This window comes from Callospermophilus lateralis, unplaced genomic scaffold, assembly GCF_048772815.1.
Source record: "Callospermophilus lateralis isolate mCalLat2 unplaced genomic scaffold, mCalLat2.hap1 Scaffold_146, whole genome shotgun sequence".
Classification (NCBI taxonomy): domain Eukaryota; kingdom Metazoa; phylum Chordata; class Mammalia; order Rodentia; family Sciuridae; genus Callospermophilus; species Callospermophilus lateralis.
Window position 1 is genome coordinate 1,718,661 of NW_027512598.1, and position 12,600 is coordinate 1,731,260.

Below are 12,600 nucleotides of genomic sequence, written 5' to 3' on the forward strand. Positions count from 1 at the left end.
TCCCATATTCTGTTGTTTGCTAACTGACCTTACACACCTTCAACTCTTGAGAACCAATAAAGAACAGCAATTAAAGCTATTCTGGACCAAATTAAGAAAACATTATGTAGTCTTTTAAAACAAAAATACTCTATTGATATAGAGAGGAATAAATATATCTCTTAAGATTTTATGACATGTGGTAAGTAAATACCAAAAAATTGTGTCATGTATTCAGTGGTAGAAAGCACATCACTGTAGATAGCACAATCTGAAGAAGTGGTTTGAAAACATGTATTTTTTTTATTGTATTCATCTGAATCTATCCCATGGGGTGCTCAGTCAGTCTAGGCTGTAGTCTTAGATTACCACAGACTGGGTGAATTAAACAATAAAAATTTATTTCCCAGATTTCTGGAGGCCGTAACTTTCAAAATCCAGGTGCCAGCAAGTCTGGTATCTGGTGAATATTTAGAAGATGGTGGTCATCTTCTTCAGTGGTCATGAGGCAGAAAGAGACAGAAAGTTCTCTGTGGTCCACTGTTTAGGAGCATGTGGGCCCCACTCACACAGCTTAATCACCACCATCTCTTAATACCATCATATTGGAGATTCAGATTTTGTATCATGACTTAAGGGGGTGAGATGTTCACAAGCACTATGTCCTTAACATTCCGTTCTGACATATCAAGATTCTTGTCTTCACCTTCAAAATGTGTTCATTCCTTCCCCAGAGCTCCCAAAGTCTCAAATTATTCCAACATAATCATTTGAGTCTAAAGTACAAAGTCTAGCTAAATAATATCTAAACCAAATATGGTTGAGATTCAAGGTAAGATTCATGCTGAGGCAAAAATTCCCTCCAGCTATGAACCAATGAAACCAAACAAGTTATGTATTCCCAAAATATAATTCTGGGACCTAGATCAGACATCACCATTCAAAAAGGGAAAAGCAGGCAATGCAAAAGTGATGACAAGTCCTATGTGAATGTGTACTGTAGCAGGCCAGACTCCCTTCAGCCCTAAGATTTAAGAATAAACCTTCTCTCGGTCAGTCCTCTGCCCTCCTGGACCACTGGGGCAGAGCTCCAGGCTTTTGAACTCACCGGGGTGCTAACATCACCCCTACTCCTGAGCAGGACTCTACACATGCTGTTGCTCTCTATGTTGGCCCTACCCATGTAGGAAGGTGGCCTCCCAGCCCTCTATTTGGCATCCTCACCCTTTGGCTCTACAGGCATTGATCTTGCACTGTGAAATCACTGGGAAAGCAGCCATGACCCTAGTACTAGAAAGGTTAGATTATGTTGGAGTCCTTCTTCTTTTGAACTAAGGAAAGCATATGTTGTCAGCTGAAGGTACTGTAGGGCTTTGGAAGTCTGCAAGTCTTCTTTCATTTTTCTCACTGGTTTCTTCAGTCTTTTTTGGCAGTGCTGCTGCTGCTGTGATGACATCTTTACTCCTGGATTTTGTTGTTATGGTGGTTAGAATCTGTTGCTCACACCCACAGGAATCCCTTTATCAAATTAGTAGTCTGCCAACCCCTACTGTGCTCTTCTCAACACACTTTCTCATGTTTTACTGTATGGATGAGCTATTTCCACATTTTAAGATTATGATTTCCACTGGCTTAACCATTCCATCTTTAGTTAATCTCCCTCCACATTTTGCTATAAATAATTAGAATGAACCAAGTTTCTTCTCCAACACTTTGTGTAGAAAACTCAGCTAAATAGTAAGTTTCACACCTTGAAAGTTCTATGTTCCACAAAATGCTAGAATATGAACACACTTCTCCAAGTTCTTTGATCTTTGATAATAAATATCGCCTTTCCTCCAGTTCCTAGTATGTTCTTTATTTCTCTCTGAACTTCAACAGAATGGTTTTACCATCTACCTTCTACAACAATTGTTGGTGATTTTATACCTGTTCTCTAAGTAGACAGAAACTTTCTTTATACTTCTTTTCTTCTTTCTGGGCCTTATGCAGGATGACTCTGAATGCCCATAATTTAGAGAAATGCAAAGGTCCCTAATCCCATCCATAAGGGTTTCACCTCTGAACCTAAATACTCCAAAAAATGCTGACCTGTAATACCATTACATTGCAGGTTAAAACATCAATATATATACAAGGGGAACATGGCCACTCAGATCACAACAGATTCTTTATTTTCTATAGCACATCTGTGATCAGGACAGAACTCTAAAAGAAGCACATCTGTCTCACAAAAAGGGAGAAAAATTATAGTAATGAGCATACCTTACTTTTCAGGTCAAGTACTGGCCAGTTTACTCATGGGGCTCAGGCTGTTTTTCTGCATGTCAACATTGCAACATGTTTCAGTTCCAGTTAATCTAAAGAGAATGAGTAGAAAATGCCTTGCAAACAAAATTATAGTTTTTTTTTAAATAAATGTGTAAAGCTATTAAAGAAATACTGAAGTTTGTAACAAAAAATAATGAAAACATTAAAAAAAAACACTGATTAAAACTCCCTACAGTTTAATAAAAGAGAATTGGGGTAATAGTCCAATTGCATATGTCGAAATCACATTCAATTTTTTAATTGTTGAATTACATGATGATACAAAAAACATTAACAAAAGTTGTCCTTCTAATGCAATACTTCAAAACCCTTTCACGCAGAAAAAATTAAAGATTATATAAGTAGAACACATCCCTAGGTAAAGGGACTGTTTCAAACCCAGGAAAATTGTCAAATTCATGATCCTGGTATGAGAAGGAAAAGAAGGATACATTTCAGAGAAATTATCCTGCACAAGTGGGCTTTCAAGTTTCATTGTTTATGTCATAGGAGTCAGGGCAATGCCACTTTATTTTAAAGTCACACCCTAGTCTTTCTTCTAATGAGTAGTGCCTGCTTCCAAGATGAAGATGGATCTAATTGATTCTGTGAGAGTTGTCAGAAGACAGAATTGTTTTGAAAACATGAAACTGGTCCATGTTCATGGAGTAAACAACAAACTTGAATCATGCCAGTTGTGGAAATATCCTGTTAAGTCATCTTCGTTTGGTGTAAAAACATATTTGCTCACTTAACAATGATAGTGAAAATATGTTCTGAAAACTAAATATCAAATATATAATTATTTGAAACTTTTGGGTACAATCTATTTTTTTTTTCTTTGTTTAATATCTTTTAACAGTGTTACTGTGCAAGGTAAAATTTAGTAGTGCTAATCTTTTATTCTGGATATTTTATTACTGCTATTATTATTATCATTACACTCAGCACAGTAAAGCCAGAAGTAATACCATCACCAAGAAAATCCAAATAAGTTCTTATTTTACATACCTTCTGAACAATTTAGTACATTATCTCAAGGTTTTTTTAACATTTGAAATAAACCTTAATATTGCTCATTACTCATTAGCTTCCAGGTGTGGGGGAACCATTGTAGTTACCGGCCTTGGAAATGATCAAACATCAGGGATGTGGGCCATCTTCCGCCTGCAGCATCCCAGGCAGCCCCAGATGGACCCAGGGAGAGTCTGGGGTGTGTTCTGGACTCAAACTGCCACTGGGCACAGGGAGCAAGAACCTGTGAGACTGTGCCTCTGGGTCAGGTTTGGATTTGGGCTCTCGCAGTGGCGTCCCGCTCCCCGGCGGGGGGGGGGGGGGGAAGAGCCTGCTGCCACTGCTTGGAAAGTCCTTGCTGCACCATGACCGGCTCATGCACATGGCAGCCGCCGTGCCACGCCATTTCATGCACCCTCCAGTAATGAAAAGTATTCAGTAATAGCCTTTTGCTGCAACATTTTTCCTGATAATCCTTCCTCCTCTGAACTTTCTTCTTTCTGACTAGAGTTCCTGGGCTTCCATCAACACATGCTCTAACTGCTCTTGGTTCCACTGGGGTGCCTTCTTCTCTTAGTAATTTACTTCTCACCCCTTCCATATTTTCATCATAAAGACAATACAACATTTCAAGACAAAACAAGACACAAACATACTGTATCAATCTTCTCCATTTTCTCGAAATGGCCATTTTTCCTCTTGCCCTATCTGTCTAGGGACAAGCAGATTTGCTCCCTAACTATCTATGGACGGGCAGCTTTTTTTTTTTCATCACTTACCCCCGAGTGTCCTGGGGCTCCCTATACGGGCCACCATCTGCTGGGGTCCGGCTGTAGCAAAATAACCGGGGGGTGACAAGGGACTTGTGTAGATTGATACAGCAGGAGTGGGAGCTGTTTATTGTAGAATAGGAGGGGTATATATACATTCCACACAGCTTATCTTAATTAACATAAACTAGATACAGCAGTCAACCAATAAGGAATCTCCACACTTAATGGCTCTCTGGCGTTACTTCACAAACCACTCCCTCTGGCAAAATGCCAGGCGCCATCTTGACTTGTTTACAGACCCTAACATATTACATTGCATGGAAGAAAGATGTTCATATTTCCAAGATGGGTAGAGTCTCAAATAATGAAATATTTTAAAAATAAAAAGCAGGTTAAGTGCAATATAAAGGAAGAATTGTAAGAATTGATGGAGATTCCACTTAATGAATGACCAATGTGGAACTCTGCAGAGGCCTTCCTTGGTAAAACAAATAAACAAATAAAAATTTTAAAAAAATATGATCAAAATAAAAAACAATTATTTACTGTCTCTCAAAACTTTTCTAAAGGCTAACAGCACAAGAAGAACTATTTATTCAAGTAAGTCAACAAACATTTGTGAAAAGCAACAGACTTTGGCAGTGGACCCAAAGCCACTACCTCCCTCCTTATTATGTCTTAGCTACCTTGGTAGAAATGCCTGCCCTGGGTATTTGTGGTTGAAGAGACATGTCTTCCCTCTCTTCAGTAGCCAATCAAGAGATTATGGTTTGCTAGGAGGGTCAGGCTGCCAATATTTTTCATCCCCTCCACCTCCAGGTTTCAGAAGCTAAATTTCTAGTGAGTGTGACTAAGGAACCAGTAGCATCTCTCCTCCAGTCAGTATCACACACAGCTGGAGGTTCTACCCCAGTGAGACTAATAATGTGGGGCCCAAACACCCTGAACAATGACAGGCAGAACAGGAAGTCCCCAGGCTGCTGTCTTCACCCAATGCCTAGAGCACTGGCTCAGAGAATTTGCCCAGGCTGAAACAGAGTTCTTGAGAACCCAGAGATCTGAAGCTCTTCTCCAATTACATGCTTTTATTAAGCCTTAATAGACATATTTCATAATTATTACCATGTTTTATTAGACTTGAGACATAGATACATAAAGGTTGGTGTAAATATGTTTATACCATATTTAATTAAAGCACACAGATATATAGGAGCAATATTTCTAGATAGTACTGGAATTCAGTTAGGGAATTTGAATCTGATAAGGTGTTTATGGTCAAACCTCAGAATAGGTATAAGAAAAAATAAATCAATGAAAAAACATATAAGGATTTATATTGCAATGCAAAATATTCACTTAAAGAAAAAGAAAACAGTAGAGAAGGAATAGAGGAAAAAAGAAACAAAACTTATGGAAAAAAATAAATTGGCAAATGCAGATTCAATATTAATTTAAAGACCTTATATGTAAAAGGAATAAACAATCTAATCAAAAGGCAGAAAATATAAAACTACGTAAAATCTGATGAAACATGATTTGTATGATTATAAATTTCTGGTAGCAAAGTTAGCCAATTTGAGTCCTTGGTTCTGTGAAAATGGCCACACATTTTTTTTTCAACATTTAGTAGCAAGTAACTACACTAGGCAACCTTCTTTGGGCCTCACAAATGTCTCAACCCTTTTTTGTATAGATAACACACTTATATCATTTTGCAGTATATCCCATCTTTCCCTCAGTGAATCTGATACTGTGGGACTTCAAAGATTATAGATAGGGGAAGGGCTCAGGGATATTGATCTTGGAGAGCTGAGAAAGTTTCTGCCTATCAGACTGGGCCTGCCACGGAGTGTGGGGCAATATGAAAGTGGTGAAGTGAAGTCAGTCTGTAAACACAGATTAATTGACCCTGAGAAAACATTTAGTCAGTGACCTTTCTTGGTAAGGGGGTCTCCTTCTGCCGCTTAGCATAGGATTTCAATAAAGGTTAGCTTTTTCATTTCTGTGACTTAAATATCTGATAAAAACAATTTTATAGGAGGAAAAGATTATTTGAGGACTCACAGTTGCAGGGGTCCTGTCCATAGACAGCCTGTTCTATTCCTTAGGCCTCGAGGTCAGGTAGAACATTATATGAAAGAGTGTGACAGTGGGAAGCAGCTCAAATGATGATGAAAAAGAAAAGAGAGAGACTCCGTTTACCAAATACAAAATACATACCCCAAACACATCCCGTGTCCTCCGTACACACCCTACCTGCCTTTAGTTACCACTAAGCCAATTCCACCAGGGGACTAACTCACTGATTAGGTTCAGACTCTCATAACCTCATCATTTCTTCTCTAAACCTTCTTGCATTGCTTCACACATAATATTTTGGGCGATACCTAATATCTAAACCATAAAAAGGTTAAAGCCACTAATTTTGACTTGTAGTTTCCCATAGGCTGGGCATCAGAATTGCCTAAAATTACAGGGAACACACCTCTGTTTATTTTTACTTTATTCTGAGATTAAGTGTGTGAGTAAGTATTTATTTCTGGACTAACCAAATTGTTAACATTAACCCTCAACAATATTGGGACAAATTATTTGTCTTTGATTTTGGAGAAACATGTTAATATTTAGGATCCAGGGGATATAAATCCTGTAAGGTACTCTCAAATATGTGTGTTAAAACATTAATACATGTGTGTACATGAAGTTAAAAATGAATGTGGAAAGTATTATCAAGTAATATATTGGAGAGGTATTCTAAAATGTTCTTATTAATGTATGATGAATTTAAATTTAAAAATAACATAAAGTAGCAGTTCTTGTCTGTCACGTTGGAGAGTACCTAATATAAATCATGCACCAAGGTCTACCTACACAAGAACAAATGACTTTTAAACAGGAGGCAAGATAATGTCTTTTATCATTAAAAACTCCTCAGGGACAGAATTATTTTATTCCTTGACCCCATCACAATTTTTATCCATAAAAATGAAATTTTCAGAAAATTAAACACATAACAATATATACATATAGATTTAATAAATTTAAAATATTTTCTAAAAATTACCACATTCTTGCACAACATTCATGATACCTAAAATGAATGAATTTTAGGGATGAAGTGGGTGAATTTTTTAGCATATAAATTATATCTCAATAAAGTTTATGGAAGGTGAAGTACATTTTAGCAAAATGGGAACTTACTGGAGCAGTTCCAAAATCGCCCACAGTGTGTACTATTTCCTGAGGAAACCCCTTATAAATGTTTACAGTTCTAATATAAACATATTTGCTTTAAGTATCTGAAATCTGTGTTTATATATGTTCTCTTCTTCAGTCCTACCTATTCCCTCAAAACATAACAAGTAATTCTGTCACCCCTGAACGTGTCCATTTCTACCAAATTAAAGTCAGCTAATGTATATTGTGTCTTCTTTGGGCTGCAAATGTCCCTAGTTTTCCTCATCACTCCTCAAAGCCTGTTGAATCAAGTCTCTTTACAACCCTGCTTACTCTCCGTCTTTTGACAAGATTTTGGAGATCCAGAAATGCTCACAGTCTCATCCTCTTCAAATACATCCAACAAGTTACCTTTCTAGGGATTAAATGTAAGCCCCTGTGACCCTGCTCAGCAGTGTTGATCTCCCTTAGCATGTGGCCTACCTCCTTAATAGTATGTCTAAGGTCTTCTTTGACCTAAATCTCTCATCTTCTCATTATTGTTCCTCTCAAGTATTTTCTGTAGCAATTACTAACAATGTATAATTCTCTATACTACTTTCACAGGTCTGATAGTGTGGTTGCATTGCTCTCTAAAATACCATCTTTTCCCCTTCACTTTGGGTTTTTCAGTCTCTTTTTCAAGATCATTTCTCCATATCCTTCTAGTGTCACCAAACATCAGGCACAGGATGTCTTGCCTGAACCATTTGATTTTACACTTGTTGCCTTTTCTTGGCTCTCCTATGGTCTTTCCTATCCCTCTATCAGTCATTAAGATCATGTGTTGATATGTGTAACCCCAATTATTGTTTATTTTACTTAATTTTCATGTTTCAACTCTAGCAAGGTGTCTACTGCATGATGTACACTCAGCAAATATAATGAGTTGCATGATTGAACATAGTATGCATTGATAATTCTTTTCAAAATGCTAGCTGATAAACACATTCAGTCGCAATTTTCTTCTTCAATTAGGCATATATTTAGTTGAATAGAAGTGCTTAAAAGGACTATTGTGAGACAATGCTTTCTTGTTCAAAAAAGAACATGCTACAGAGAGAATTAGACTTATTATATCCTCATGCTTCCTGACTTTTAAATGTAACTTAACTTCATTTATATTTTTGAGAGCATTCCTATAAGACAAGCTATTATATTGAAATAACATGGCTTCAATGCATTCTCACACCTCAAATCAACAGCCATGATATAAAAAGATTAATTGCACAGTTTATACCCTGTTCCATTACATTCAGTAACTTCAGGTGGGAAAATCAATTACTAACAAATATTGACAAGTTTAGTTCATAAATCTCATTTGTAAAGGCAAACAAGTTTTTATCTCTGACTGCAGTGACATGAGAACTACAAACTTATCAGAATAATAACAAGCTTGCCAGAATAATAACCTGCTCTTTGGAGATACACTTCCCTTAACTGAATTTTCATGATGAACACAGAATCACTTTTTGTGGCATGGGTATTTCAATGGGCCAGCTGCAATAATGTCACCTGCTCTCAGCCACTGTTATGAACCTATCTTTTGTTCCCCTGCCAGAAACATAATGTTTGTAAATGTTCTGTGCATCATACCATATGATTAGCAGAGCTCTTCCTTATAATATCCCTTGTCAATTTGGTAATAATACAGAGTGATGATCATATGGGGATCATTACTGACTTGTTCAAATATCAGCATAAAACATTGAATCTATGTAAACTTGGACAAATTCTTTCTTTTTTCTATGGTTTCATTTCGATAATTTCATAAGTAAAGTGGGGAGATTGATAATATATTTTAGAGCTACTGTATGAATTAATGATAATATTTATCAACATCGAGAGAAATATGGCAAGCTTTAAAAATGCTAACTCTTGTTATTATAATTGATAACATATCAGTTCATGTGTTCACCATTTCCTAACGACTTAAGTGAATGAAATTTCTGTTTTGTTATTCATTTTCTTGGATGTTCTACTCCTATTGCTTCACATAAGTCAGCAACATTTATTACCAAATATGTCAGACAATAAAAACAATAAAAAAGACATCATTAGCAAAGGTCACCACTTCTTTTTGAAAGTTGTCCTGACATATAGTATAATAAAACAGCAATGGCTCTTTTATGTTTGTATAAAGAAAAATATTTTTGTACAATCACCAAATTGTCAAAGTTTTTCCTTCATTTTCCATAATGTGATTTTTTTCCCCTGTCTGTGTTAACATCAAGATTCTACCTCAGTTCTGGCATAGATTTTTGTTATTGTTTGCAGAAGTCTCCCTCATCCAAAGCCCTTTCACAGCCACTGTTAAGGATTTTTTTTTTACTGCTCAAAAAGTTTAATATTCAACAGGTTAAGGAAACCCATGGTCAGCTTTAGAATTTCAGTCTCTGCTGAGCTTTCAAGGTGTCAAGACCCTAAAATAATATGAACAGCAGGAGTACTAAATCTTTCATTATTTCCAGTTTCCCCTTGAGCATACTGACTTTGCAATAAAGAAGCTGTCATTTACACTCTCCTTTATTGCAAGGTGGGTAATAGCTACAGGGAGGAAAAATAAGGAACTGTGTCAAGTTAGCCTAACTGCCATTATGATTAATGTGTAATCATTGCACATTTGCATTTACTCTTTTCACATGCAGGTACTTCATAGATTGGAAGAGTGATGGGGACAGCTACTTTACAATAGATGGAACAGAAGGAACCATCGCCACTAATGAATTTCTAGACAGAGAAAGCACTGCACAGTATAATTTCTCCATAATTGCGAGTAAAGTTAGTAAGTATGGCATGGACAGAATCAATGTTATACCGCAGTTCTTTGGATTTAACACTTTTAAATGAGTCCCTGCTGAGAAGTTTTTCATTTTTGCAATGACAGCTGAGTGGTCTCCCGGGGAAACTCAGAAACCTGTTCCTTTTCCTCCTAGCATAAGTCCAGAGATATTGTGACAGCTGCCAATGAGCCCTGTTTGCAGTATCGCATGAATACCTAGAAAAGCATTTCATTGTGAGTTCTCATCATTTTCACTCTGTACTCTCAAAAAGTCACCAGAGTGACAGCTTTTCTGCCATGCATGATCCTAAGAGTTTCATAGGCTGGTCAAGAAGAAATAATAATGAAATAAAATTACTCACTCTAAAATATTTTTTGAAATCAAGAAGAGCATTTAAAAAATCATCTCCCTGTCTCTTACCTGTAACTAGAATATATTTTTAATAAATGTAACTGTGGAATACACTTTTAAGTGCGATTCTGCAAAGAGCTGCAGAGAATCCCTAGAATTGTTTGTAATTGTTCCTTGTGTTCATTTCTGCTTGGTCCAAAATAGAATCCTGTCAACTGAGCTTAATTGTAGTTCTTATGGTTTAACAGTATAATAGAGAATGTGATAAAAATTTCTTTAAGTAATCAATTAGAGTGGAAATGTGACATTTGACTCTTTTTACTTGGTTGTTTTCAACAGAAATGCATTTCCCTAGTTCTTCTGCTTATGATTTCCTAAAAGTTTTGGAAAATCCCTAAGTATCTTTCATTTCATTTTCTCATTTGTTTTGTTCATCTGGTGCAAATTTATAACACTTTTGCAGCTAATTTCACCTTTCAGATCAGAGAGAAGCTATGAATAGATCTGTGGAGGGGTTTTGATCAGTCTCAACTCGGTGGGGGCATAAATGTGGAACAATTTTTTTTATCTGTAACAACTGCGGCTCAACATGAACAGTCAGATACCTTACCCCATGCTTTTAGATTATCTTTAGCCAATTTCACTACTTTCAGGTAACTCTTGATTGCTAAATAACTACTGCCTTGTTTGTTTCAACACTTAACTCTTAAAATTTCAACCTGTCATGTGGAAAGTCTAGCTATTCTGAGGCTCCCATAAAAGAGAGATCGCCTGTTGATGCTCAGATCACAACTGGGGCTCAGTTCAGCCTTCCAACACTACATGTCAGTTGATGGTTATGTCAGTCTTGAAACCCCTCATCCAATATACTTTCTAGATGAATTCCACTTGATAGATGAATGCCACAGTGTACTCCCCATTGCCTTGGGAAACTAATATTAACTCATGGAATTGTGAGAAACATGAAAATGTTATTTTTTACTTTCCATGTCAAGGTTGTTGTTTGGTAAAATGAAAATAAATCACTGAAGATTACAAAGAAACCATAATTTGTATATTTGAGAATGTGGGGATAAGGATATAGATATTCAGGTCTTTTGGGTTGGGAGTGAAGGAAATAAAAATGCATGAATTCCTTTTATCTGTCCCACCACTTTTAGCTTTTAGTTACACTGATAGTAAAGGTAAATGTCTGAAGGCCAATTATTTTCTTGTGTGATTTGATCCTTTAATGTTGGGGGCTTTTGAAGACATTTGCATAGGAATCAGATACCACCACACAATGGTAAACCTTAGACATTCTTAATTTCCTCTTGATTGTCAAGCAGCCTTCTTGATAACAGTATAATTCTTGATAACAGTATAATTTCTCCATGCCAGTTCCTATCTGCTATGTCCACTGTACCCTAAGGAAACTTAAAAACTCTTGCCAAGGTAAATTACAGGCTGTGCTACCACAATGTCTTTTCCTTGTCATTTTTGTTCAGATTGGACCTTCTTGCTCAGCTAGACTCAGACACAAGAGTATGAAGTGAACTACTTGAGCGAATGTGCTATTGTAGAGTTGAATACCAGTCAGCTAGTCTTGGTGGACCCTCCACCTGCATTTTCTGTACACTGTTTTCTGTAGTCTCGCTTGTGGTGGACATCTTTCTTCCCTTCTGTTCTGTATCTGCTGTACTTGCTTAGGTTAATTCTTCCCTCTTGATAACTTTCAATGATTAATTTCTATAGAATTTTGAGGACAATTAATTTATGAAAATTATTTTCCTAAACTATTTAATACAAAACCATTGTGAGTCTGGCTAAAATCACTTTGAAGTAGGAGTAATAGACCCCTGCCTTACTTCAAGCTAAATGTTTGTGGATAATCCATTGGTAATCTTTACCATACTATAAAAGTTTTCTTTCTCCCTGTAGCTACAAAACCATGGTAATGGTGTGAGAATAGACATAAAAATAATGTCCAGGGCCTCCTTTTAGAGCCTTTAGCTTCAACTGCTTAAAACAGGGAAGAAAGTATAAACCCTTGTGTGAAAATAAAAGTCTTCAGTCACTGAAAAATTAGATTTTCTAAATTTATAGAACCATATTTGGTTACTTATCTCTATAATTAGTGCACATGCTCTCCTAAATTGTAAGCTGTAGATTTTAGCAAAATGAGAGTAAGGAAA

The 12,600-nt window shown here is 36.5% G+C and overlaps 1 protein-coding gene across 1 annotated transcript in view; it reads left to right on the top strand.

The window, feature by feature from the left end:
• The window catches only part of LOC143387614 (cadherin-12-like), a 229,923-nt gene that overhangs the window by 191,644 nt on the left and 25,679 nt on the right, over positions 1 to 12,600 (top strand). Inside the window, 1 exon segment of the mRNA XM_077108122.1 lies at positions 9,941 to 10,077. Within this exon segment, the coding sequence (XP_076964237.1) occupies positions 9,941 to 10,077 (137 nt within the window).